The 25,959-nt window shown below is 50.4% G+C and overlaps 1 protein-coding gene across 8 annotated transcripts; it reads right to left on the reverse strand.

Moving 5' to 3' along the window:
• Positions 1-3,544: 3,544 nt before the first annotated feature.
• CNDP2 (carnosine dipeptidase 2) lies at positions 3,545-25,290 on the reverse strand. Of its 8 annotated transcripts, none has more exons than XM_014843771.3 (12): positions 25,079-25,290; positions 21,458-21,547; positions 19,984-20,127; positions 16,164-16,326; positions 13,604-13,692; positions 11,809-12,009; positions 10,578-10,662; positions 9,417-9,577; positions 7,225-7,389; positions 5,497-5,638; positions 5,085-5,232; positions 3,545-4,218 (listed from the first exon to the last, which is right to left on the reverse strand). In XM_014843771.3, the coding sequence occupies exons 2-12, from the start codon at positions 21,515-21,517 to the stop codon at positions 4,149-4,151; spliced, it is 1,428 nt and encodes a 475-aa protein (XP_014699257.1). In that variant the 5' UTR covers positions 21,518-21,547; positions 25,079-25,290; the 3' UTR covers positions 3,545-4,148. The 8 variants fall into 8 exon arrangements, with proteins under 8 accessions (XP_014699257.1, XP_014699256.1, XP_070368957.1 ...); XM_014843770.3 differs by lacking the exon at positions 25,079-25,290 and adding an exon at positions 24,360-24,485; XM_070512856.1 differs by lacking the exon at positions 25,079-25,290 and adding an exon at positions 24,360-24,423 and having other exon boundaries at positions 21,458-21,707.
• Between the last annotated feature and the right edge of the window lie 669 nt (positions 25,291-25,959).

Here is a 25,959-nt window from a genome sequence, read left to right on the forward strand (position 1 = left end):
TCAGTGGCCTTGCTGGTTGCAGCTTTCCCACCAGCTTGCATTCTGCCTTGGGACACTGCTTGTAGGAAGGAGGACGAGACGATAAGGGAATTTGCAGTGGATGACCTTGGCTGTTTGTTTCCATGGTGGGTATTGGATTCTGGCGCCAGGAAGCCAGGGAGTAAGCAGGGATTGGGAGCTTTGGTTTCAACCCCATATAGGCTGGGTTTAATGTAGGGAAACTGATATCAGGGCCAGTTTCAGTAGTGGCCTGGAAGTCATTTGATGCTATTGAAGGCCATCAGGGCTGGCTCAAGCTGTGTGTGACAACCCAGGTACTTCACTGGGTGCATGTGGAGGATGTCACCTTTGAGAGGAGGCAGATGCATATGCCCAAGGCCAGCAGAGCTGAGACAGAGGTGGCATGAATATACCCTGTTACTTGAGCAGGTGCCAGAGCCTCTGCTCTGTGGCTGTGGCCCCGCGCTAGAAGCTGCCGTGAGCCGGGCAGCACTGCAGGCTCTCCGTTCATCTGCTCAGGCTGCCATAACGACGTCTTGCAGACTGGGTGGCTTAAACAACGGAAACCTAGTCTCCCCCTTTGCTGGAGGCTGCAAGTCTAAGATCAAGGTGTTGGCAGGGTTGGTTCCTTCTAAGAGCAGTGAGGGGGAATCTGTTCCTGGCCTCTCTCTCTTGGCTTCTGGGGGTTGCTGGCAATCTTTGGTGTTCCTCATTTGTGAAAGCATCACCTGGTCTCTGCCTTCATCTCCACGTGGCCTTCTCCCCGTGTGCATGTCTGTGTCCAAATGTCTCCCTTTCATAGGGGCATCAGTCCTACTGCATGAGGACCTGCCCTACTCCAGCAGGCCTCATCATAACTAATGACATCTGCAAAGACCCTATTTCCAAATCAGGTCACATTCTGAGGCACTGGGAGTTATGACTTTGATAAATAAATGAAAAGCAATAGCATATGTTGGAATATATGAGGAAACCATTTGGTTTAAAACTAATTTGGCCTGACCTTGTTTTTCCAAAAGGGGCTGTACATCTGCTTTAAACATTTACTATGTCCCAAAGACAAGAATGATGCCCTTAAAGGCAGGGATACAACTTCCCCCCATATCGGCATTTCTTTAAGGATAAGCATCTCTTCCTGGGAACTAAGGATTAATTACTGACCTGCTGTGCTCACCTTGTGACCGCTGACCTGCTGACCACCGATCTGCTGTGCCAGCTAAGCATCTTGTGACTATTGTAAATGGGACATTCCTATTATATGTGATATATGCTCTTTGTTCCAAGATGGTATATAACTACTCTGTACATCCCACTTTTTTAGTGCCCTTCCTTCCTTAGGGAAGGAAAGCCCCGGGCTAGTCCTCAGATTTGGCTCATAACAAGCTCACCCCAATTTTGATTTACAGATTGATTATGGATTATTTGCATCAACAACTTCAATATACAAATGTTGGGGGGGGGGGTGGTACACAATTCAACCCCTAACAGGTGTGAGTCTCCAAATCACCTAGAGAGAACTTTCAAAACATACCAGGCCTGTGAGTACAAATCTCTGAGGGTTATCTCTGGGCAAGTTAGTCCCTGATCTCTCCCACACACAAGTTTGGGGCCACAGGACCATCTGCCCCAAACATCTGGGTTGAAGTCCATACTGTTCCCTCTTGGGTAGGGTTTGGCCATGACTGTCTGTTCTTCTGCTCCTACTAAATTACTGTTCAAGTTGTGCATTGAGTCAGCCTCTCCTCAACAAACTATATTCATGCATCAGTCCATTCAGGGGCATTCTCTTAAGATGGAGAGTAATAGATTCCACTAAACGTAGGTGATTTATGGTGATTATGGAACATGAGCCTGAAAAGAACACACTGTGCTGGGCTCCCCTGCGAGCCCAGCCACATGGATGCAAAATTGTGAAAGGAAAAGAACAGGAGGCGGGGAGCTCCCTCTGTCAGGTTTGCTTCCTGCTCCCCGCTCAGCGTGCTCCCTGAAGCCTCCGAGGCCGATGCAGATGTCAGCATTCTCTCTGAAGAATGAGCAGCAAAGCACGCTCCATGAGTCCTTTCTCCGTCTAATGCTGTATAGTCTCTTTTTTAGTCTTGGTTTTCCTTGGGACAAATGTCACGCTATAACCGTGGTGTAATAGAGGGACTTAGAGGGTGTCTCCCTATTTGGGGAAAGCTGACTATTGTCCTCAGTATCTGCTCTGCTTCTTCTACAGTGTGATGGGGATTTCCGCCAGGTGTATGGCCCTGCCTCTCGCACAGTTAGGAGTGGCCATGAGAGTACTTTCTGAGAGTGAGATGCAAATGGAAGAAGCATCTGCTAATTCTGGATTGTGCCTTAAAGTGAAATAGTATGTCTTCCCTTCCCCTCCCCTCCTTCCCACAGGCTGAATGGCAGGAGCTGGGGCAGAGGCCACAGACCATGAGACGAAACTGTGGGCGCAGGAGCCGCCACACCTGCCCTGGCCTGCCTGCGCAGACTTCATGTGAAGGAGAAATGCGTCAGCTGTCACCGTGCTGAAGCCTTGTTGTTTGGGTCACAGTAGCCTGGCCTCCATGCTCACTAACAAATACTGTGGTTTAAGGATCCTGACATGTCTAGCATCTCTTCCTGACACTGTCACCAAACAGTAACAAGGGCAGAGTGAACTTGACTTTCCCTGAGTCACCTGGAAACGCTCAAGCTCCTTCAGGTCAGAAGTGCTCCTCTCAGCTCGTTCTCTTCTGGGTCAAGAAGGCAGCCCAGGAACTTCTCTTTTCCTAAATGAGACCAGGTGGTTGGATTTTTGTTAGTGGAGTGATACAACACGGAACAAGCTTTGGATCTGGCAATTGGGGAAGACCCCATAGGCACAAACACTTCTCCTGGAACGTTTGTGACGAATGCCATTTCATTAGCATTGAATAAAGCTTTAGCCCCTACGTGGAAACTAGTTAGAGCGCGAAGACCCCTGAGGAAGGTTGCTCGAAGGAATCGGCCCCTTGAGTGCAGTGATTGGTACCAGACTGTCTTCCTAGGATGAGCCTCCCAGAGAGGACTAGCAGGATGGGGTGGTTAGAAAGGAGACGAGATTACAGGACACAGGCTCCTGGACACTATAGAGGTGACTCCAGGGGTGTAGGAGAGAGGTCATGGGGGGCTCCGTGACCTCCAGTGTCGCCACGCTGTTCCATTCAGTGTTGGGTGTGAGAGGGCAAAAATATAGCACATCTTTTTCCCACCCAAGTCCTGACCTCTGAGGCAAAATGGTCGGAAAGTGGACAAAATGAAGACTTTAATACAAAGTCCTGCTCCTCTTTTTGGAGTTTACTCTGGTCTTTTCTATCAGCTGGGCCAATAAACAATTTTGTTTAAACCAGTTTGATTTGATTTTTGGTTATTGGCAGCGTGAGTGGGGATGGGGACACCTCCCTAACACCACCCCTCACCTGGACTGGGGAGAGGAGACCCACGTCTGCTGTCTGAGCCCTGCCCCCACCCCCACTGGGAGCCACCACAACAAACCACAGTGTGCTCCAGGAGTAAGTCAGACGGGCAGCAATTCTTCTAGAGGCTTCATTTTTACTTTTTATTTAGCAGCACAGAATGAGACCAAATAATCCTTCCAGTTAGGTTTAGGTTTTGAAGGCTCATAACAAAGTGAAGACAGGAAACAGCAGTGATGGCTAAGGTCTTGAAAAAAGGACAGAATACGCACGACACTGAGGGATCAGAAAGGGTGGCCCCTTGAGGCATCAGATGCCCCTGACAATGTTCCAAGTGTGCACAACCCTGAATCAGGAGGCAGAGACAGGACCAGAAAGCATCAAGTCCTTTCTTCAGCCCAACTGGATGGAACCAGAACTTTCTACAGCAGAACTAGTGCTTTTAGACCATGGCTATTTTCTGGAGACCAAGCCATGCTGAGCACCTTTGAGAATTCAGCCGTCCTTCAGGGTCATTTACAAGCCCCCAGGACTGCATTTATATCTGCCCGGTCTAGGTAACTCAATTCATGAGACAGTTGGGTACTCGTGTCTGTTCTTGGAAGTCTGTGTATGATCTAACAAGAGAGAGAGGAGCTTCCGCTTTCCCGAGCAATCAGAAGACGATGCGGGTAGAGGGCAGGATTCCTCCGGCGGCACTCCACGGAAAACAGGGTCCTCTCAGTTCTTCAGCTGAGACACTTCGTACAGGTACGCAGCCAGCATTTTGGTTCCTTCTATGTAGTTATGCCTAAGGGAGAAGAACAAGGCAGACTGTTGGCTGCTGTCCCGAGGCCCAAGCACACACATTTCCTGGGAGAGTCCCGCCGTCCTGGCTTGCTGGCCCTGAGTTCCGCCTGCCCTTAGAACTGGGCCACCGGGTCCTCAAGTGCAGGTTCAGTCCAAATGTCCCAGCAGGGAGTCCTGGTCCTGGTCTAGCGGAACGTACGGGGTTTCACCCACGACTTAATGTGAAAAGCCTTCCCTCCATCATGGGCCCCCTTTGTCTGTTTGTTTGGATCCGAGGCCTCCACCTCGTGTCCCAGTGCCCCAGTCTCTGTCCCCTCTCTCTGCCCTTCAAGCAGGGACTTTGCCTCTGTCTTAGTCCCTGACTGGCCCACCCCAGTCACTCCAAGACGGCCCTGTATTCTGCCCTCCTCAGCTGTTCCTGAACTGCCTGCCTGGACCTCTCCTCACTGCTGCTAACTCAGAGACCACCCTCCATCCCTGTTGAATAAAAGAACCCCCATCATGTCTGCATAAGCCAGGAACACATAAAAGTGGCTTATGAAGCCAGCAACAATATTACGATTTTTCAAACAGGGAAAGTGAGCAGGAGGCGTAGACAAAGTACAGAGATGAACAGAGACCACTGGTCGAAGCTTGTTTTGAAGAACCGCCAACTCCCCAAGGCCCGTTTCCCGGCCTCCCGGTGGAAAGCGCGGGAGGTGGTGCTTCTGGAAACCGCCACTTCCTGCTCTCCTCTCTTAGCAGCACGACAGCAGGAGGAGTGGAGGAGGAAAGGACTGGAGGGGATGCCCTGGGCTTTCCCAGCATTTCTTGCTGGTACCCACAGGAAGATAACTCAGGTTCAGGACAGAGGACCCGGAGCCTCACCTGTTGAGCTTTTCATTCTGGGAGTGGGCGCCGTCATCAGCTGACCCCACAGGCAACAGCATGACATTCTTGCCCGTGGCCTCCTGAAACGTCAGAGTCACAGGAATACTGCCGCCTTCCCTGGTCAAGTCTGGCTCAACACCAAAAACTGGGGGGAATGGAATAAGAGACACGGTGAGCTTCACGGCTGTGAGGCTGGGGATCCTCGCAGATCCACTGCTCAGCAACACCGAGTGCAGACCCTGTGCAAGGCCTGAGCACAGCAGCCCCACTCGTGAGGCCGGCTGGTGGTGCTGCCCAGCCTGCACATCGACCCTCCGCAGGGTGTCACTGATGCAGCTACATGACCACACAACACGGCAGAGCCCTATGCTGAGGCTCCTGGCCTGCGTCCCCAAGGAGGATGTCTGACCTGTTTTCAGGGCTTTTCTCCCAGCCATGTAATGCGGGTGGTTGAAGTCAGACACCCAGGGCTTCCCACCATGGCCCATGTACACCTTGAACTTGTTGGGGCTGTTCAGTTCAGCAAACTTCTTAGTCAAGTAGCTTGTAACCTGAACCACAAACAGAAGGGACACAATGTATCAGAAGCTTGGTATTTGATCCAATGCTGGTGCAAGAGTCCCCAGTGGGTCTACACTAGGTCTAAAGAGGGCCTATGAAACGCCTGTAATGGTCTACAGCTAGTTTACAGTGAGTCTACAAAAGGCTTACAGGGGGCCCGCAGTGAGTCTACAGTGAGTCTACAACGGGTCTACAGGGGGCCTACAGGGAGTCTACAGGGGGCCTACAGTGAGTCTACAGGGGGCCTACGGTGAGTCTACCATGGGCCTACAGTGAGTCTACAGTGAGTCTACACAGGTCTACAGTGAGTCTACAAAAGGCTTACAGGGGGCCCGCAGTGAGTCTACAGTGAGTCTACAACGGGCCTACAGTGAGTCTACAGGGGGCCTACAGTGAGTCTACAACGGGCCTACAGTGAGTCTACAGTGAGTCTACAACGGGCCTACAGTGAGTCTACAGTGAGTCTACAACAGGCCTACAGTGAGTCTACAACGGGCCTACAGTGAGTCTACAATGGGCTTACAGTGAGTCTACAGTGGGTTTGAGCAGGTCTCCAGTGGGCCTACAATGAGTCTACAGTGAGTCTACAAAAGGCTTACAGTGAGTCTACAGTGGGCTTGAGCGGGTCTCCAGTGGGCCTACAATGAGTCTACAACGGGCCTACAGGGGGCCTACAGTGAGTCTACAATGGGTCTACAGGGGTAGGCCTACAGGGAGTCTCCAGTGGGTTTGAGTGGGTCTCCAGTGGGCCTACAATGAGTCTACAGTGGGTCTCCAGTGGGCCTACAGTGAGTCTATAACAGGTCCACAGTAAGTCTACGAGTCTACAATGGGTCTCCTTTTCTTCTGCTAAACACTGATCTACATAACTGTGCTTGGAGAAAAAGGGATTTTATCAAGAAACAAAATCCAGTTTTATGAAGGTAAAAGGTACTGTTTTATATTCAAGTAATTCACCCTTTAGCAGATGTTTGCAAATAATGATAATATTTAAACCAAGTTTTAAAAGTGTTCCTTGACTTGCTTTATAAAAATCATCGTATCTAGACCAAAAACGGAGCCAGGAGCCAACCCAAAGCCACCTCCTGATGGCAAAATCCCAGCCCTTGGCCTCCCCTCCCTGCAGGAAAGGTCTCGATTCCATCTCTCCACGAAACCCTCCCAGATGAGGGCAAGCCTGGCTGACTTGCGGCCATCAGGATTTGCTCCTTCTGGAATCTTCCCCCTCTGCTCCTCACCATGGCCCAGAGGTGGCTCTTGGATTCTTACCATAAGGTATTTGGCCAAAAGTCAGCATTTGACCTGAAGCCTTAGGATGAAGCCAGAAGTCAGGTCTTGGCATGCCCCAGCAGCGACCAGAGTCACTTCCATGTGATGCTTGCTTATGGCCTTTATCTTTGATCAGTCTCTGAACTGCTTATTCTAGTAATTACAAGTTGGCAAGAGCCGAGAGGTGGGATGTGCGGGTTTTGGGTTTGTGTTTTCAGCTGTCAGAGCCCTAGTAAAAGCCTTTTGTACTCTGAGTCTCTGTGGGGGTCCGGCAGCCCCCTCCCTGCATCCCTGCGCCCCCACATGCCTGCTTGCTGACAACTTCGGGAGTCATGTTCGGGACAAGCCTGATGGAGAACTTGCCGACCACTTTCCTAGGAATCACGGTCTTGGCCCCCGACCCAGAGAAGGCGCCTTCAATCCCATGGAGGGAGAGTGACGGGTACCGCCATCTGTGCATCAGGATGTCTTTCTGCAAAAAACGACAGAGTGGGTTGGGGACAACACTGTCTGCTTACGGAGGAGAGACGAACATTGCGTGGGAAGTCCTCAGTAGTCACCAGTGGGCCTGGGGAGTCCGCACAACCACAGGAAGGAGGTACAGACCCCAGAAGGCAGGTGGATGGGCTGGCCCCAAATGCGTTCTGGCACCTGCTATGATACACCACAAAGTGGGCTCTGTGCGCTCCAAATGGCCTCAGGTGCGGCATCTCCATGCCTCCCTGCAGCTCTGGACCCTTCAGATTAACAAACTGACTACAAGAGCTGTGGGTTCCTGCCAGCCCTGTAGAATCCACAGAGAAGTCACAGTCCCACACACATCAGAGCTCCTGGAGGGCCACAGGTACCAGAAGCCAGGAGGAAGAGAGAAGCATGGCACAGGCCATCTCTGAATGCTCCTAGGCTCCGGGCTGACAGGTGACAGAACCTGGGGGTAGTTCCCACTGGGAGAGGAAAGCCAGGACCATCCACTGTGTCCTGGGCCTGGTGACCACAGACAAGCACTGTCACCCTCTGCTGAGGGGACTCGCATGAAGCAGCCTCCTGTCTCCCAAGCATTCAATCATACTGCCACCTTTCATGCCCTGCGCATTTAGCAATGGCACAAGACAAGTCAGGAGAGGACACACGGCCACCTGAACGGCCGGCCAGCACAGAGGAACCTTCCAGGGCTCCTGGGGTTCCACAGTAATTCAGCCACCTAATGTGTGGGCTTCTCATTTGTGAACCAAACAGCTCAGTGATATGTGGAAGGGATATCATGGCCCTAAAGCAGACACCCTATATAAAAGCAAACATTAATTTGAAGGCAGCAGACAGGAGGAAACAGAAGTGCGCTGAGCACCCAACTTTTCCCCGACTCGTCCCTTCCCCAGGACTAAGCTCTCCTGGCCCAGGGCATCAGAACCAAGTGACTACTGCCGGGGAGGACCTTTACCCTGCTCCACCTGTGAAATTCTTACTCCATTTGGTCCTGTCGATTCTCTCTGATGCATCCTGAGCTTAAGAAGTGGCCCCACCCGCCTCCCTGGCCCCACAACACGAGCTCAAGGCTCTCTCCCCTGCAGTAGCCTAACTGGTCTCCCACCTCCACTGCCTCAGCTCCAATCCAGCCACCCGCCAACATAATCTGTCCACAGTGAGATCGGATCACTCACCCCTTGACTCAAAAGCAGCCACGTCCGTCATCTTCCAAGAGAACATGCCAACTCCTCGGCAGACCACAGAGGCCTTTACATCAGGCAGTTTCAGTCTTAATCCCATGCCTTACCGAGCTGGCCCTCCTCCACCGCTCGGCCCCTCCTGTCTCCTGCAAGCCCCATTGCAAACAGCGCTCCTCTCTGATGAGGCCTCACCCCTCACAGGCACCCACGCTCCAGACCACCCGAGTGGCCTGGCACATCCTTTTAGTCTTTGCTCGTTTGTCTCCTGGAGGGATGACACTCAAGGGCCAGGCCTGGCAACATTCCTCTTGCATCCCCAGGGCCTGTCATTGCAGTTCAGTTAATGCTGGGTAAACGGAATGTGAACTCAGAGCCAGACCTCATAAACCAAGAACTAAACCAAGAGAAAAGTTAGGACACAATTTTCTCCTAACAGTTAAGTAAACATTTTGTGCAAATAGTTTCTACCTTAGCACCTGGCTCTCTTAGGAATGGCTTAAATCATCTCTGCGCCCAGTGGTAAAGAAATTATCCTAAAAACAGAAATAAGAGGAAAGCTATTTGCTACTGTGTTTTCTCTCATATGTTCTCCAGTTCCTAAGTTGTCAAAAGTCAACATTTGACATTTTTAAAAACCTCCCAGCTCCCAGACTGGTGACGGGCTGCCTTCCAGCATCTGTAGCGTCTGATGCCCGAATCTCTGCTAGCATCTCTGGCTCCTTCCCACGGGGGTCCCAGGACAGGGCACGGCATGAGGTCTGGTGGAACGGATAGGTCACACATCACACCAGACCCCAGGTGGGGTGCCAGGCCCCAGACGTGGCCGAGGCAGCACCTTGCAGTCGTGGAGCAGGGTCTTGGCGCCCACGTCCTTGGCGTACTCCTCCAAGTCAAAGTCGATCTTGTCGTAGAGCTCCAGCTCCTCCTCCGTCACGGGGGCCACCGCTTCGCTGATGCCGGGGATGAGGATCCGCCCCCTCCTGTCTATCAAGGAGCCTGGAGGAGAGCAGAGGACCCGCTCAGCGGGTGGGCAGCACAAGGCGAGCTGTGCTTAGCACAGGAGCTTGGGGGCTGGGTGCAGTGTCAGGGAGCCCACGCCACTGCCACCACAGCTGAGCAGGGCCAGGAGTCCTAGCGCAAGAGCTGCGGGGTGACGTCTCCTGAGCATGCAGGATCCCTTGGGCACCGTCCAAGGCCCTGCGCGTACCAAGCCATTCAGCTACATCCTAACCACCTGGTGAGTGAGCAGTGCCGTCATCCCATCTTAGGATGAAGAGATTGCCACACAGAAAGGCAGGCGCACAGTCACGGCCCAGCACGCACACCGTGCACCCTTCCAGCATTTCTTTCCTAATGCACGTTCCACAAGAAAATAGCTGCTCCCCAGCTGAGGGAAAGCGGAGTGGGACAGAGTAACTCTGGTCCCAGAAACGACATCAGCTCCACATATGGTGGCCATCGTCCACGAGGGAAGGAAATAGGACTTACAAGTCGTGGGGTGAGGCAACAGTTCCGTCCAGCCTTACAGTAGGAGGACGCCAGGCAGAGTGAGCTGCAGTCTCACTCTGAGAGCTGACCACGCAGGAGGCCGCGCTGCGGCCAGAAATAACGTAAAACAGACCGAAGCAGATGCCCTCCAAGAGACGTAACATACAATGGCCTCCAGAGAGAGGACAGTCCTGTGACTCCAGGGGACGGGCCAGACAGGGCCCAATGTGGCCGGGGATGCCAAGTTGGGGCTTGGAGGCGAGGCAGGGTTTAGTGACACAGGGCAGGTGCGAGGAAGATAGAAGGTTTCGAAATGAAGCATGTGGGTTTTTTAAAAGGAACAGTGAGGAGAGGGAGGAGGGAGGGAAAGAGAGAGGCGTAGTTAGGAGGAGACCAACGTGGTTCACGAAGAACGCTGAAACGCACCAAATGCTGATGGCAGCCTGGAAACAGGCCCACGCCAACTGTTCTACCAAATCGCCACATCGTGTCTGAAACCCGGGCTTACCCATCAGTGTAATGAGATCGGTCATGGCCTCGTGCACTGAGCCCCCATACACGCCGGAGTGGAGGTCTCTGTCACTGCACTCCACCTGGAGAGAAACAAAGGCCACTCTATTTGGCTACTTAGTGGGAACTCATTCTTATCACGTGACAATAAATTGAACAAAGAACATTCACAAGACCTGACAACTTTCAGAATCAAAGCTTGCTCCCTCAACGAGCAAAGCAAGGCATTTTCTAAATTAAAGACCTTGGGCAGCAACAACAAAAAATACCCTAGGGAATGCTGAACACAGGCGAGAGCACGCTGCAGGGCAACTCCTCAAGCACTCAGAGCTTTTTCCAGCAGTTTCCCGAAGACCCTGCACCCATCTACTGAAAGGGCAACACCTACCATGACAGACAGCCCACAGGGACCTGGAGCCCGAAGGCTGGGGTCAGATCCAGCCAACAGTGACTAGCTGTGTGACCAGGGTAAGGCTGCTGACTGCTAACACTGACTAGCTGTGTGACCAGGGTAAGGCTGCTGTCCACTCTGGGCCACAGTCTTCTCGCCTGTAAAATGGCCTCATAAGAGCGCTCACCTCACAGCCCCTGCATTCCTGCGCCGGGTTATTTGACAGACATGTAGAACAGTGCCTGGCACAGAGTGATACTCAGTGCAGCAATTATGATCATTTCTAGCACTTTTCAGTCTAGAAAACACTCTCATGTACAGGGTCTAATTTCATCATCAGTCCCCCTGCGTGGCAGCTGCCCCATCCTTATGTGAAGATGAGAAGACCCAGGCTCAGTGGACCAGCCCGTGAGCAGCAGGGTGGTCCCGTGCCGGCCCCTCCTGCCCGTCCCAGTCCCCCAGAGATCACTCCACTGAGCGGTAAGAGCCTAAGGGCCGACATGCGAACATTTTAACTTTTCAAAGGCAGTCTTTCTAAAACGCTTTGCAAATGTCCGTCTTCTTAAATGGACTAGCGTTTAATCATTCCTCAGTTGCTCCAAGGGAATACTACAGACAATACCATCCTGGCTGGAAGTTGCACGAGACCCTCCTAATGGCCATCAGGCCTGGAGCATCACAGAGGCGGTTTCCGTCCCGCGAGAGCTGGGGCGCTGAGCAGGCTCTGCTTCTCCAGCAAGAGTGGGCCTGCTTCTAGGTACCTGCCTGCTGCAGGCCAGGGAAGAACAGGGGCCCGAGGCTGGGGAAGACACCAGGACACACAGACACCGCACAGTACCTCAATGAAAAAGTAGCAGATGCCCCGGAGCCCGTAAGTGATGCAGGGCTTCTTCTTGCCCAGCCAGTAATTGTCAGAAATGCAGACGTAGTCCACGTCTTTAAAGAAGCCGTCCTTCTGGGCAAAAATCAGCTCGTCCAGGCCCTCGGAGCCCGACTCCTCCATGCCTTCCAGACAGAATCGGATGTTGACAGGAATTTCCTGTGAAAGGAAAAGGGTGTTAGCAGGCGTCCAACTTTCGTGTACTTTTATTTTTTAGAAACAATAGACAGGATGTCACCAAACATTTTGAAACCACAAATTTCAAATACCCGACTTTCTCCAGACCAACCACCCGGGCAGGCTGTGTAACCCGTAGTGACCCTCACTCCCCAGGTGCTGGACTGTCAGCCACAAGTGTGGCTCCAGTGTAATTACACCCTCACCGTGGTCTCCTTCCAAGGAATTCCACAGCGTAATGTCTCCTATCAGAGGGGTGTCTGCACTCACCCCACACGAATCAGGACTCTCCAGGACACCTGAGCTGCTCTCTCTAAAGTAAAGGCCGTGACACAAACAAAACCACAGCCTTCATTTGCACCGTTCAGGCCACCACCAGTCACACTAGAGTGAGCGAGAGCCTTCTCCCAATTTGGCAGGTTCTCCAGCACCCCGACTCCACCCTCCACGCACAGAAGTCCCTCTTCCTAAAGCCGCCGCTGTCCAGCTGGCTCCTGCTCTCATTCTTCCAGGTCTCCACAGGGCTGTGCAGTGAAGCAGGTGGCTCCTTCCACAGAGGAGAAAATGAAGCCGCATCTGAGCAAGGTGAGGCCAAAGGTCACAGGCCACTGGAGGGCAGGGCCCCCATGTGGACTCAAGCCTACGGAGCCTTGATCAGAATGGCCCCAGGCAGCACTCTCACTACATACATCGCCTCCCCCTCTTCTGCCCCTAGACTGAAAACTTTCTCCGAGACCTGGGCACGTGGAATAGGTGTACGTGGAGCTGCTCCGGGCAGCCTGCCTTGCACCTGGCCACCCCTCCCCTCGGTCACCCCCAGACCCTGAGGGGCCCTGGAGCAGGGTGAGCCCTCCCAGTCCCGCAGTCAGAGGTTCTGGGCCTTGGCTTCCTTCTGTGCAAAACGACCCCCTGGACCAGAGGGGCCAAGGCTCTTTTCAGACCTACCATTCCATGTTCCGACAAAAATGCTTACCTTGTTATTTTATCACGATACAAGATAAAAAGCAAGATGCTAAAAGTATATGCTATGATCACAATTAGGTTAAAAACAGTTGAAAAGATAAGTAACAAAATGTTTAGTCTCTGAAGGTTGGGATTCTAGGCACCTTTTATCTCTCTACTTTTCTGCATTTTACAAACTTTTCACAAGGGAATACAGTTAAGGAAATACATTTTTAAAAACAAAATTTATTTTTATGAGGATAAAAACCATAGAGAGAATAGAGGGTTTGTCCACATTACAGAGCCACACCTCGTCCTGGAAGCAAGCTCTCTCACAGGTGGTCAAGGACTGAACACTCATTTCACGTGTTGGCTGGATTCCTGCTGAGTCATCAACACTGTGACCTCTGAACAACAGTAAAACGATTACACCTTTCATGTTTCCTAAAGCTGCAAAACAAACCTACAATCTTAAAGCTGACACAACTGTGCTGATATGGTTTTGGAGGAATACACTTTCTCATATCCCAGTGACCTTTGATCTTTACAGGCTGCTCTGGGAATAGAAAGCCCCTCTTTGTAGTGCTCAGATGGGACCCGGAGAATCAGGTAGAGTCAGACAAGGCGGAAGTACCTGGCTTGTTTTCTGAAAGGCTTCCAGGGCATTGATCCAGCCGGCCACGGGCCCCTTATCATCAGTTGCACCTCTCCCATACAATTTGCCTAGAACAGCAATCAGCAAATTCGTCAAGTTATGATTACAGTGAAATAGAAAGGAGAGCGTATCTCCAAGGAACATCTGATAACATCTTGGAACAACCACACGTGGCTGTCCTAAGACTTTCTCTTCAAATCAGAAGCCCCGTTTTCAGTCTATCAGGAGCCCTGAGTCTCTATCCAAAACTACTGTTGGAATTTACCAGAGAATTTGCCATAATCTAACAGCAAGCCATGTGGATGCTTCCAGTTTCCCTCCCCCTCCTTGGGGGACGCAGTCCAGCCAGTGCCAGCATTCCTGCTGACTCAGGGCACGGGCTGCCGACCCAGCTCCAAGACATCGGTGCCAGTTGACTTAGTTCATTAAAATCCATTTCCATAGCCAGCTGGAGGCAATAAGGGTGGGAAGCTCAGTCATATGTAGGAATGACAACGCACCATTATCAAAAGGGAATTACAAATCTCACCCCATCCCAACTGTGACACCTAATTTGATAAAGAATAAAACTTATGTTTCTTATTTATTTCTCTAGGTTATTACTTTGAAACGGTAAGGACAAGATATTGCTTCTTTTCAGCGTAATTAGTCACAGAACCTCCCCTCCACACACTTGCTGTGGGACCTCTTACGAAGGCGGGTGTCTGGGCTGGGTACTGGTCGCCAGAAACAACTGGACAAGCAAGCCGGGACCCTCCTGTGGGTCCCCTGTCACGTGATGCAGAGCACAGCCCAAGGGAGACCAGGGCAGGAGAAGGACAGAATCCTGGCCATCACGTTCTCAGGGCTTGGCTTCTCTCTGGACCTTGGTCTGTCCTGGCCAGTCCACTGGTTTTCTCATTCTTAGCCTGTTTTTAATGTCTGGCAGTTTCAACATGACCTATCCCAAAGTAGTAGAGGCTTAAATACTCAAATACATCATCGCCTTGGGAATCTCCTTTCATAAACGAGATGCACTTTTCACAAAAGCTAAAGAGCTCGTCTAAAAAGCATCCTTGCTCCTGTGACAAACACTGACTAACTATGGGGTGCCAGAACTGTGCTGGACAGAGGGGCTCAAAGACAAGAGCAGTGCTCTCCAGACCCCAGACCCCAACAAAGAGAGACAGCAGGCCGTCAGACGTTAGCAAGGGAGCTCATCTGCCGTACGAGGAGTTACTCCAGCTTCACCCAAGCCCAGTCTACCAAGGGTGTCTGTCTGTCTGTCTGGGATCGGGGAAGGGCTGAGCAGAGGGTGTGGGGTAGAAGAGCTGGCGCAGAAGCAGGTGTCCACATGGCACGGGGGGAGTAACAAGTGGGAGACAAGACCGGGAGGAAGGAGAGCAGTGTCAAGTAGAGACACAGCACGTTGAGGTCACCATGGGGCAGGACAGAGAGGGCACAGAAACGAACTTCAACAAGCAGTGGAAGGGCCCTCAATGGGAGAAGAGCGGTGGCTGGCAGAGAGGGCCTGGCAGGGACTGGGGGCTGCAGGGGCGGGGATGAGGGACCAGGATGAAAACCTCCAGGTTTCTGGTGCAGGTGGTGGGGCAGATGGCGGGGCCATTCGGAGACGGTAAGAGAGGACAAGGAGGAGGGCAGGCTGGAGAGCGAAGACACAGAATTCTGTTCCAGACAGGGGCGAGCGGAAGGACCCAGCAGATATGTGGGTCTGACGCTCCAGAGGAGCCTGGTGCCCACGGAGGGTTAGTTCTCCGACTGACGGTAAGTCAGCAGGTGCACTGGGAGGACGACTGTGGTGTGGAGCTGAATTTCCTCACAGACGTTGCTTTCAGTACAAAGCTTCCTCGATTGTGCACAGTAATGAACACAACTGAGCCCGAACAGAAAACATATCCAGTCAGAAGGACCTTAGTTAAAGACAGTCTGCACTTAGCCTGAGGAGTGAGGTAGAGACGAAGTGGCTGCTTCATCTGGCCGAAGACGGCCAAGCATGGAAACGTGAAAATTCAGAAGTGAAGGCGGGAGGAGCCTTTATGGCAGAAGGGGCGGGAAGAAGAGCGGTCAGCCCGAGGCGAGTGCTTGATGGAGAGGCTGAGGCGCCCGAGGGCCTGGCCTGGGAGGCACCACGATACCGCTGGGGGACAGCGGTGCGGGAACACGGCGCTCCCCGCATTTCCTGGAGTGCAGCTGCCGAAACCCACCACGGACTCCATCACGGACAGCAGGGGCTCGCGCAGGGTCTGAGGCTGCACAGCCCCAATTCAGAACTTGTTTCTGAGAAAGTGCCAGCAGTGGAGGGAAGCCTAGCAGACCCCAGGCCACAAAGACCTTGTTTCCACGAGGAACGCAAGGCTTTCTGTGTTTCAATGACTGGTGCACATGCAAGAAACTTCCAGAACTCAACTTCTAGATTATCTAAAAATGACTTGTTCTGGAAAGAGAACCACCAGGGCTGTCAGTGATCTCCCTAAGGCAAAGGAGGAGAGCTGCTTTCCAGATGTTACACGTCCTTTTCTGCTGGGAAAGTGCCCCTTACCGTCTCGTTCTGTCAAGGTGAAGGGCTCACTGTCCCAGCCGTCCTCGAGAGCTGCCGGCTGCACGTCCAGATGGCCATAAACACACACCGTTTTCTTCTGTGGGTTGGAGCCCAGTTTGCCGAGTAAAATGGGAGGAAGTGGTATCTCCGAGCCATCAGGAAGCTAAGAGCCGAGAGGGAAGCAATCAAGGCAGCCTTTGTTTAAAAAATCCTGGGTTCACAGCAGATATTATTAAAATACCTTGGGTGTTCTTATCTGTTCTCATCAATTACCCTCTATGGTAGAGTTTCAGACTATATTGTTCAACTGAGTCATTAATTAACAAGAACTAACTCTCCTATAATCCAGAGCACATAGGCTGAATTATGCTTACGAACCACAGGCAGTTTCATAAATTTTTAAAGGCTGATTTTTTTGTTTAACTTTTATGTAACAAAACATTACGAAGGCTAAGTTTGGGATGCAGCTTAGTTGATTACTTTCTAAAATAATGGATAAAAACTACCACAATCTTAAAGCAGAAGGTATATTTTTGAACTTCTGTATATAGATTACAACTCTGCAGAGAAAGGGCCACGGCTGAGGATATAAAGAAGTATCATTCACAGCAGCCGTACGAAATCAAGCAGTGACAGGTGGTACTCCTGAGTTGTCTCCCAAAGGCCTTATCGGTCTCCCACAATCCCGTACAAATGTGTATTAATCACTCTCTCTCTTTATCTAGAGTAGAACTGCAGGTATTCGAAGGCCCATCAGTGTCAACCCTCACAGCAAACTCAGGTCTTCCCCAACTTTCACATCAACTCGACATCTCCACCTTTGAACGCAAACCACAGCCTGTGCAGGCCGTGCAGAACACCCTACACCCTGTACCTACTCTCCCGGTTCCTACAGTCTAGCAGGAACACCCCGTGCTCACTATAAAGTGCCACAAATGGCAGGGGAGGGAGAGAAGTGTGTCCTTTTGTTTTGGCTGGAGGAATAAGGATTATTTATATTAGAACCATCACGCACTTAGGTATTAGTCTAGTTACTAGAAAATACTCTTTATGAAACTATACACTAATAAACGTAATATACAAACTAAATTGGTAATGAAGTGAAACTAATGATTTACAATCAAAGGTAAAATGAGCAGCAACTAAAAATGACAAGCAAATCAGGACAACACCGGTGACAGGCTGATAAATGTGTCCTTCCCCAACACCCAGGGGCTCTGAGCATCTCTGAGCATCCACGTACATTAGGGAACACGCCAGGCTGCACAATTCTTGCAGGATACAGGATTTATCTTTCTAGTAAACTCTACTCATAAATTCTCAACTTAAGGAACTCTTGGTAGCCCCACAGCTACCCATACGCAGCCCTTGGAGGATGGCCTGTTGGCCCCAGACTACAAAGAACGGTTCCTTAGATTCACTGGCCTGATCACATATGACATGTGGGACTACAGTCACAGCCGGCCCTCAGCTTGCCTCAGGAGGAAAATGATTTGTAAATGACAACAGGTTTTCTCCAAATAAATTTCTACTCAACATAGCTCCTCTGAAATACTTTACACTTTTCTAAGAAGCCATTTGGGCCCATAGGTAAATTTGTACTGAAATTCATGCTGCAAATTGCAAATCTCTCTCTGGGTATTCCTATCTACTCCGACATTACAGAATAAAGTCTGGCTGAGAAGCAAAGTCAAGTGTTTACAGGGATAACATATGATCCTCCGCTAGAGCCTCTCTCTGGGTGGAAGTCTTCGCCAAGGATACCACATTTCTCCCTCCTTTCTGCCCCATTCCCACCGCCACCACCCTAATCCAGCTCCCAGCCCTTGCCTCACTGAACATGCACTCAGTGGGCCCTACTCCCCCCTGCACATTGTTAACGTCTTCCCTTATGTCACTTCTTGGCTCAACAGGCATGACTGTCCTATTTCCTGAGCTCCTCTGCCTGGAGGGCAGGCTCTCCCACACCTACACGCCAGGCACCCTTTCTATCCTACTGCCGGGGGCAGGGGCTGGAAGCAGACAGGCCCAGCTTGATGTCTCCTGCCCCGGCCTTGGTAGTGAGGCCCAATACCAAATAGCCCCAAATTAGCCTTTCCCACAGTCAGCGCCTGCCCCAAGCCTCACCCACCAGGGACCTGTGCTCCAACATCCGTGAGTAGGACCTGGAACTGCCAACATCGTCTTTCCTCTGTAAGCCTGAAAGTATTCTAGCTTCTGCATGTACGTGTGATGACATCCAACTCTACCTCCACACCTGCCCCAAGTCATCACTGCTTCCTAAAAAACACACCACTGCTGCCAAATGAAGTGATGGGAAGAGGAGCTCGACATGGCAGCCCCCCACACCACGAGGACCGCTGCAGAACTCTTCCAACAGTGATGACAGCTGTCAATTCCTTGATAAAAAAAGAACTGGTGTAATGTAATTCAAAACAGTGTGGTAGTCATTTTAGTCTTTTGTGGAAGGCCCTTTCCTAAGAACTGCACATTATGTTAAATAGAATAAGTCTATTGTAATGCAACAACATTTAAAAATTATTTACCACCTAGGTTTTTTTTAATACACAGTCATGCACCGCATAACGACATTTCGGTTAACAAAGGACCTCACATACGACAGTGGTCCCGTAAGATTAGTACCATACAGCCTAGGTGTGCAGTAGGCTATGCCACCTAGGTTTGTGTAAGTGCACACTATCATGTTCCCACAAGGACAAAACTGCCTAAGCACACTTTTCTCAGAACGTGTCCCCGTCACTAAGCCATGCATGACTGCATTAGGAAAAAAGGGAGGGGGAGCAAGTCAAGAATGCTCCTAAAACAAAAGACTACAAAGAAACCTGGTTTATTCTCTCATGAGTGGGGGAAGAGCTGGGAAGCTGTAATGTATCTTACCTAACTAATCTTAAGTCAACTATTAAATTTGTCGTCAGAAGAAATCTCAAACAAATAACACTGGACTGGGAATCAGGAGGCCCAGGTTTTAATCTCCTTTGCCACGAAGACTGTGGGTTCTCAGTGGAGACAGAGCCCACCTGGGCCTCCGAGTTCTTCCATTTATGAAAAGAGCAGACTGGGCTGAATGTCCACACGTAAAATCCCAGGACTATGATTTCAACTGACACTTAAATCATCTGGCAAGAGAACTGAGACAAGGCAAACCCGGTCACACCCCACAATATAAAAGAATATCACAAGGTTTCAAAATATATGGTATGAAACATGTAATTAACCTGAGACTGAAATTGAAACTAGAAGAGTAGAATAATGCACCGTGAAATGAAACTGTTCATTTCAGTTAGGAAGAAAATACACCAGTTTCATAAGTCAGAATCCTGCATTAAAATGCAACTGAGCCCCCAGCCCCACACACCAAGCAGCTTTTCTGGCAGCCAAGTCATGAAGAAGTGCTATTTCTACCGAGTGGGATGCTAGCGACAGAGTGCGGTGCAAGTGGGAGTCGTCACTGTTTTCACATCTACGTGGATAGAGTGCACCTTCCTAGTTTGAAAGCTGACTCATTTCTGGGGGAAAGGTCAGCAATTTTCTAAGAATGGCCATTATGTTAATTTGTTCTCGAGTAACTCAACAGGTCTCCTTCCTGGAGAAAAATGCCGAGTATCATGAAAGCTTTCTTCTGATCCAACTGAAGAAATCACACAGACTTTAGTACCCAAATCAGGCCTTTTTTGTTTGCTTTAATGACAAGCAGGTTATTGGAAGCAAAAGATGGTTTGAATGTGCTGAGCCCTGTCAACTCCTCAGGTAGAGTCTGCTCACTCGTGGTTCTGCAGCGCGGAGAACACCAGACTCATACCTTCTGCTTCCCAATATCCACCAGCTCCACGGAGCCGCCCAGCTGCTTGATGTCCGCAGCGGCCACTTCCATCATCCTTCTGATCTCCCCTCTCTTCTCGGGCCACGCAGAGATGCTCTGGATGGCCACCCACTCTGCAAGTTTCTGTTTGTGGGGAATAAGCAAAAGGGGATTCTGAAAAGCTGCTCCTTAAGGAAGAAAGGTGTTCATAATTGTGCCAGGTTTTGAGCACCCAAAGTTGACTTGCTCTCTGTGGTCACTCCATTTTGAACATGTTGACTAGATGTACAAGAGTTTCATCACTTTCCTTTTTGTTTAAGATTTAAAAAAACCATTTGTCATGACCCTGTACCAAGAACTGCAGCATAACAGAAAAATGTCAGAATGTGTACTTTAACCATTAAGTATGAGGTGAATGTAAAATGTACAAAGTTCCATAAATATGTTCATGTCTGAATCTAACAAAATTACAACAGAAAGATACAGAAAATACTCAACATTTCCACTGTCCAAGTTACCTCATTTATCATCCTGACAACAGCCAAGTTCTCTAACGTACAATTTTTAGAATGAGAACTCTGAAATGTGTCTACCAAGTACAACTTTAAAGCATCATCGTTTAAGTTAATGTCAAGGAACAGATATATAACATTACTGAATCATTAAAAAAATACTAAATGCAAAATAGTTCTTTAATCTATATCTGCCACAAGAAAATGTAGATGAAGATTAAACAAAAATCTCAGATTAGCTCTGATATTTCTAGAAACAGATACTAAGACTTTCTGTCAAAAGGCAAAAGTGTAAATTATGTATCATAGTGAAGGGGGAGAGGGAAGATCTCTCGGCTAGATATACACATATAGATGTATAGTTACCATTTTTTCTGTGGTGAGAACACTTAAGATCTACTCTCTTAGCAACTTTCAAATAAACAACTACAGTATTATTAACTACAGTCACCAGGCTGCAGGTTAGATCCCCAGAACTTACTCACCTTATAACTGAAAATTCGTACCCTTTGACTAACATCCCCCCTTTGCTCCCAGCCCCAGTCCCTGGCAACACCATTCTATTCTCTGCTTCTGTGAGTGCAACTTTTTTAGACATATAAGTGAGATCATACAGTGTCTGTCTTTCTCTGTGTAGACAATATATATATATTTTCTTTTTTAGTGAGGCAGATTGGCCCTGAGCTAACGTCTGTGGCAATCTTCCTCTCTTTTGTACGTGGGATGCCACCACAGCGTGGCTTGATAAGTGGTGTAGGTCTGCACCCAGGATGGGAACCTGCCAACCTGGGGCCGCTGAAGCAGAGCACGTGAACATAACCACTACACCACCAGGCCAGCCCCTAGACAATATTTTTAATACTTGATTTAAATGGCATAATTCATATTAGTTTCTTGAATTTCTCTGAGCTCCACAGGATTAAACCAAACTTTAATGTTTACTAGAACAAATATTCCCTTACCTTAACATAGCGATCCTGATTGTCATCAACATACTTAAACAGGGTAGTGAGGACTGACATCTTTCAGCTGGACCACAGACCTTGGAGATTCTTGGAAGGAAGAACAATCCGTCAGTCCTGCCTCTAGATCAGCCGACTGAACTAACTGAGCGAAGGGCTCAGAAGGCACTTGTTCAGGATCATAAACTGCTGCTCCGCCCTCGAGCCAGCATTGCAAGAACGCAGTCATCACGAGGATTCCAGGAAGTGACTGCAGAGGCAGAGACAAAAGCTCTGGGGAGCAGTTAGAGGCTCTGGTTGACCTCCCATTCTTTTTTAGGAGGTAAATGCACCCCAAATTGTGTCAAAATGGCAGGTAACTAAAGGAAGGGCCTGGGTTGAAGAAAATCTGATGAAAATTAAAAGTAAGTATTTCCCAGCAACACTGATCTATTGGCACTTAATTCTTTTTGGAAAAATTTTTTTTATTTTACTCTCTTAAAGCACACAGAGAACTTCCCACTTACTATGACCAGACAGGAAAGAATCACTTCAAGGATCTCAACAAAAATGTCACAATCTATCTCTTATGGCTCCAAACACAAACAGAGCAAACAAAGCCCAAGGAGAGGGAGATAAATTCTGTTTAAGAAAGTTGATAATCTGAGTCCAGAAACAGCCAAAGGCAACAAACGAAACCTTCACAAAGGCCTGATTAGGATAAAGAAACTTCCATCTAACGAACAGCCTCCCCAGTGAGTGCATTTTCTGACCCCCAGTTTCTCATGTGTGAGACCCAGCACGTTCCACTCTGCCTTACAAATACAGGGGAAAAGAAATCATGTGACTGATCATCTTTAAAAACTGGAATGAATACGAAACAAAAACGACTCTGGTATTGGGGCTTTCAAAATGGATTCTGTCCCCTTCCTTGAACTGACAATTCCGATGCCAACAAATGGCAAGACTCAAACGTCAGCAATAGTTGAAAAGAGCTCAGTTATCCCACGGGGTATGAAGTATTTCAGAACTGCAGCTGTAGAGTGACAAGATCCTACCACATCTAGAGAGTTCTGAAGTGGGATGCCAGGCAAATGCCTGTGTATTGACACACTGTAGTTAAATAGCATTTTTTTTCCTTGGTATAGGATTCCAAAATAATTTCTAAACAGAGGAGTGACTGTATCCCCTGTGCTACGAAGCGTGACAGCTGTTGAGCAGAATGAGGAAGTTAACCCAGCCATGCAGTGTGAGTTCGCTAAGGCTGGGCGATCAAATCAAACCGCTGAGCTCTCAGCGCTTCCTTCCTCCTCTTCAAACACCCACAACGGAGCATAAAATATTTACTAACTTCCTAGCCAACTCAGATGGTTTCAGCTGAGGCTCTTATCTGAAGGAGCCCAGTAAGACGGCCCATAACCGCTGTAGAGGTATTTCATGGGCGTTAATTAGTCAAATTTTCATCGTTCTATCACCAGAAATGTAAACAAGGAAGCTGTCTAGGACAATTTGCTACAGCGGGTACTGTTATTTGGGTTCCTGGTCTCTAAGTACCACAAACCTCGCTCACTGTGGTATATTCTCACTAATATTATGTTCTTTGCAGCCAAATTAACCAATGACCTTCCAATAAAGTCACTCAAAGATGTAACTATTTAAGTTGCACCTTTCACCAAAGGCGAGTAAACAGCCACCAGACGTTCAGCCTTTCATGGCAACCCACCAAGGCTGGCTAAAAAGCAACTCCTCTGAACTACCAATCCAGCCCGAGCAGGTTAGGCCAGGTCCATTGTCTTCCCCCCACTCACAGTTCCGTTATTCCCCACCCCCCCATCCCCACTACCAAAGCCATTAAATGGGACCACTTCTGTATGCTCTGCTGAACCTCCTTTGTTAAGGTAAAAGCGCCAGGTTGGAGTGAACGCAAGCAAACATTAACTACCCTTTCAAAATAAATGCCATCTTCACTTCCCTCTTGAAATTTAACGTTCCTGGGGACTAACATAACTTCAACAGTGAAACAAGTGAGAGGGGAAGGAGAAACGACACTGGTGGCACCTGGAAACATCTCCCAACACCTACAAATGACTCTTAGCTCTGAGTGTCCCAATCCTTGTCCCTCATTAATTCAAGGCATATATTAAACACCTGAATCACGGCTTCAAACCTTTGTAAAAACCACTAAAACAGGGGCAGGAACCTCCAATAGGCCCAATCTAGAGCTTCCTCCCAAACATACAGTTCTACAAACTCCTCTCTCGCTACTGCTCCCTGTAAACATCAGCGACAGCAAAGGCTCACGTGAGGAGACGGCCCGAGACAGGCCCTCCACCTCGTTGCACGGCGTCCGCACCAGGATGACCGCCCCATCTCGGCGGTGCGGGGGCGCCGGCGGCCCGGGGTCTCAGCCGACCCGGGACCACGATCACCTCCGTCTACCGACGAGGAAACCGAGGCCGATGGAACGACTCACGCGCAAGGTGCAACCTCCTAGCCTTCCACGCTGGCGGGAGCTAGAGACCCCCGACCCCGGGCCCTCTGACCCGGGCCCAGGCCGCCCAACCCGAAGCCTCCGCCAGAGGGATCTGTGGGCGAGAAAGGCTCAGCTTGCTGCGGGCCTGGGCGGAGGGAGCGTGCGGACTGCCCGGTGCTCGGCGTGTCCTGCCCGCCGCCCGCGAAGCCCCGGATCCCGTGGGACACGCTCTTTTCCTGTCACTGCTGGCCACGCGGACCTGACAGCGGTTCCCCTCGGGGCCGCCGACCTCGGCCGCCGCCCACGCCCGGCCTCCGCTGCTCCCACTGGCTGCGGCCCGGAGCCCGACGCTCCCGGCCACGGCCCCGTTCCCACACGCCCAGGCGCGACCGCCGCCGTCCCCCGGGGACTCCCCGGCCCGGTCCGGCCCAGCCGGAGAGAGCCGCTTACCCGCAGACAGCCGCCGCGCCGGTTCCGCACCACGTGCCCGGTCACGCCCCTCCTGCGCGGGCCCGCCCCGCCCCCTAATCCCGGCCTCGTCTGGAGAGCCGACGTCTCCCCGCCCCCCGCCGTCCCGCCCACCAATCCCGGACCGCGTCCTCTTGCCGGCGTCGCCCCGCCCCCCCGCCGCCTGGTCCACCAACCTCTGGTCTCGGCCAGAGAGCTGCGTGGTCCCGTCCCCCGCCGTCCCGCCGACCAATCCCCGACCTCGTCCGGAGAGCCGCCTTCGCCCCGCCCCCGCCGTCGTCCTGTCCACAAATCCCCATTTTCTGCTGGGGGGCCGGCGTCGCCCCGCCCCGTCGTCGCCCCGCCCCTCCGCGGCCCCCGGCGCATTCCGGTGCAGAGACCTCGGGGAGACACGGCTCTTCCCGCTCGCTCTGACTTGGTGTCTCCGGTGGGGTCGGAGAGGGGGCCTGCCATGCGGTTCTGACGAAGTGGGGAGCCCACACCGCCTCTGAGCCCTCAGATTTTGGGGGAGCCCCCATCCCCGCAGGCTCCTGAGTGGTGCATGTTTTGCTGGTCGCTCACGTCTCCGGTTGACGTGGATTTGGCGCTTTATTCCCAAAGCCTTCATTAGCATCATGATATATTTTAGTATGTAAGTCTAATAATCCTAGGAATTAATGAAGAAAGTAGACTCATCATTTACTTATTGTCCGCTAACTTACCTTTTTAATCCTTACAATGGTCCTTGGGGGTAATGATTCTCTCCCTTAAAGTATTCCCAAAAGGATTTGGCAAAACTTGTGCGGTAATGTCGACCTTTAGGACCGAAAGGGAAGTGGTTCGGCCAGCACAGTGGAGTTTATTTTATTCGAGAATAGCAGAGGAACTGCAATTTGGGACACGCAAACCGTGGGGAACAGACCCATCGGCAAGTGGAGAACAAAGCAGAGGAGCAGTCTTTTATAGAGGAAAGGGGGAGGTGGGCGGGGCGTTCTTGAAGGAAAGCTCATTGGAGGAGAGTGAGAGCGCCGGGTTGTGGCAGCTTCTCATTGGCTGGGCTGGTGCCGGGCGCAGAGAAGATCTCTTCCTCCCGATGGGGTGGGTAGAGTAAGCTTTGATGAGTGGTACCTGCAAGAGCGCTCTCTCTTCAGGGCTTCCTGACTCCGTTTTGAAAGAGGTTTTAACTTTACTGCTTTTCACATGGTCCATATCCTTTGTTTTTTTTTTTAATAGCTGGAAAGGATGTAATTTCCCACATCCAGTAAATATTTTAAAATAAATTTATGTCCCCCTGAAATCTTACATGGTTAATTTCCCCTTGGAAATTCTGTCGCCATCCATATCCTTATTTATGATCCTGTCATCCTTTTCTGCTAAGGAATATATATAAAAATTTAAATTAGTATTTACTTTCCTATAACTAGAAAGCTGTTAAAATTTTTCCTCTAGGGGCTGGCCCCATGGCCGAGTGGTTAAGTTCGTGCGCTCTGCTGCAGGTGGCCCAGTGTTTCGTTGGTTCGAATCCTGGGTGCGGACATGGCACTGCTCATCAAGCCACGCTGAGGCAGCACCCCACATGCCACAACTAGAAGGACCCACAATG

The sequence above is a fragment of the Equus asinus genome, chromosome 7 (assembly GCF_041296235.1).
Source record: "Equus asinus isolate D_3611 breed Donkey chromosome 7, EquAss-T2T_v2, whole genome shotgun sequence".
Lineage (NCBI taxonomy): Eukaryota > Metazoa > Chordata > Mammalia > Perissodactyla > Equidae > Equus > Equus asinus.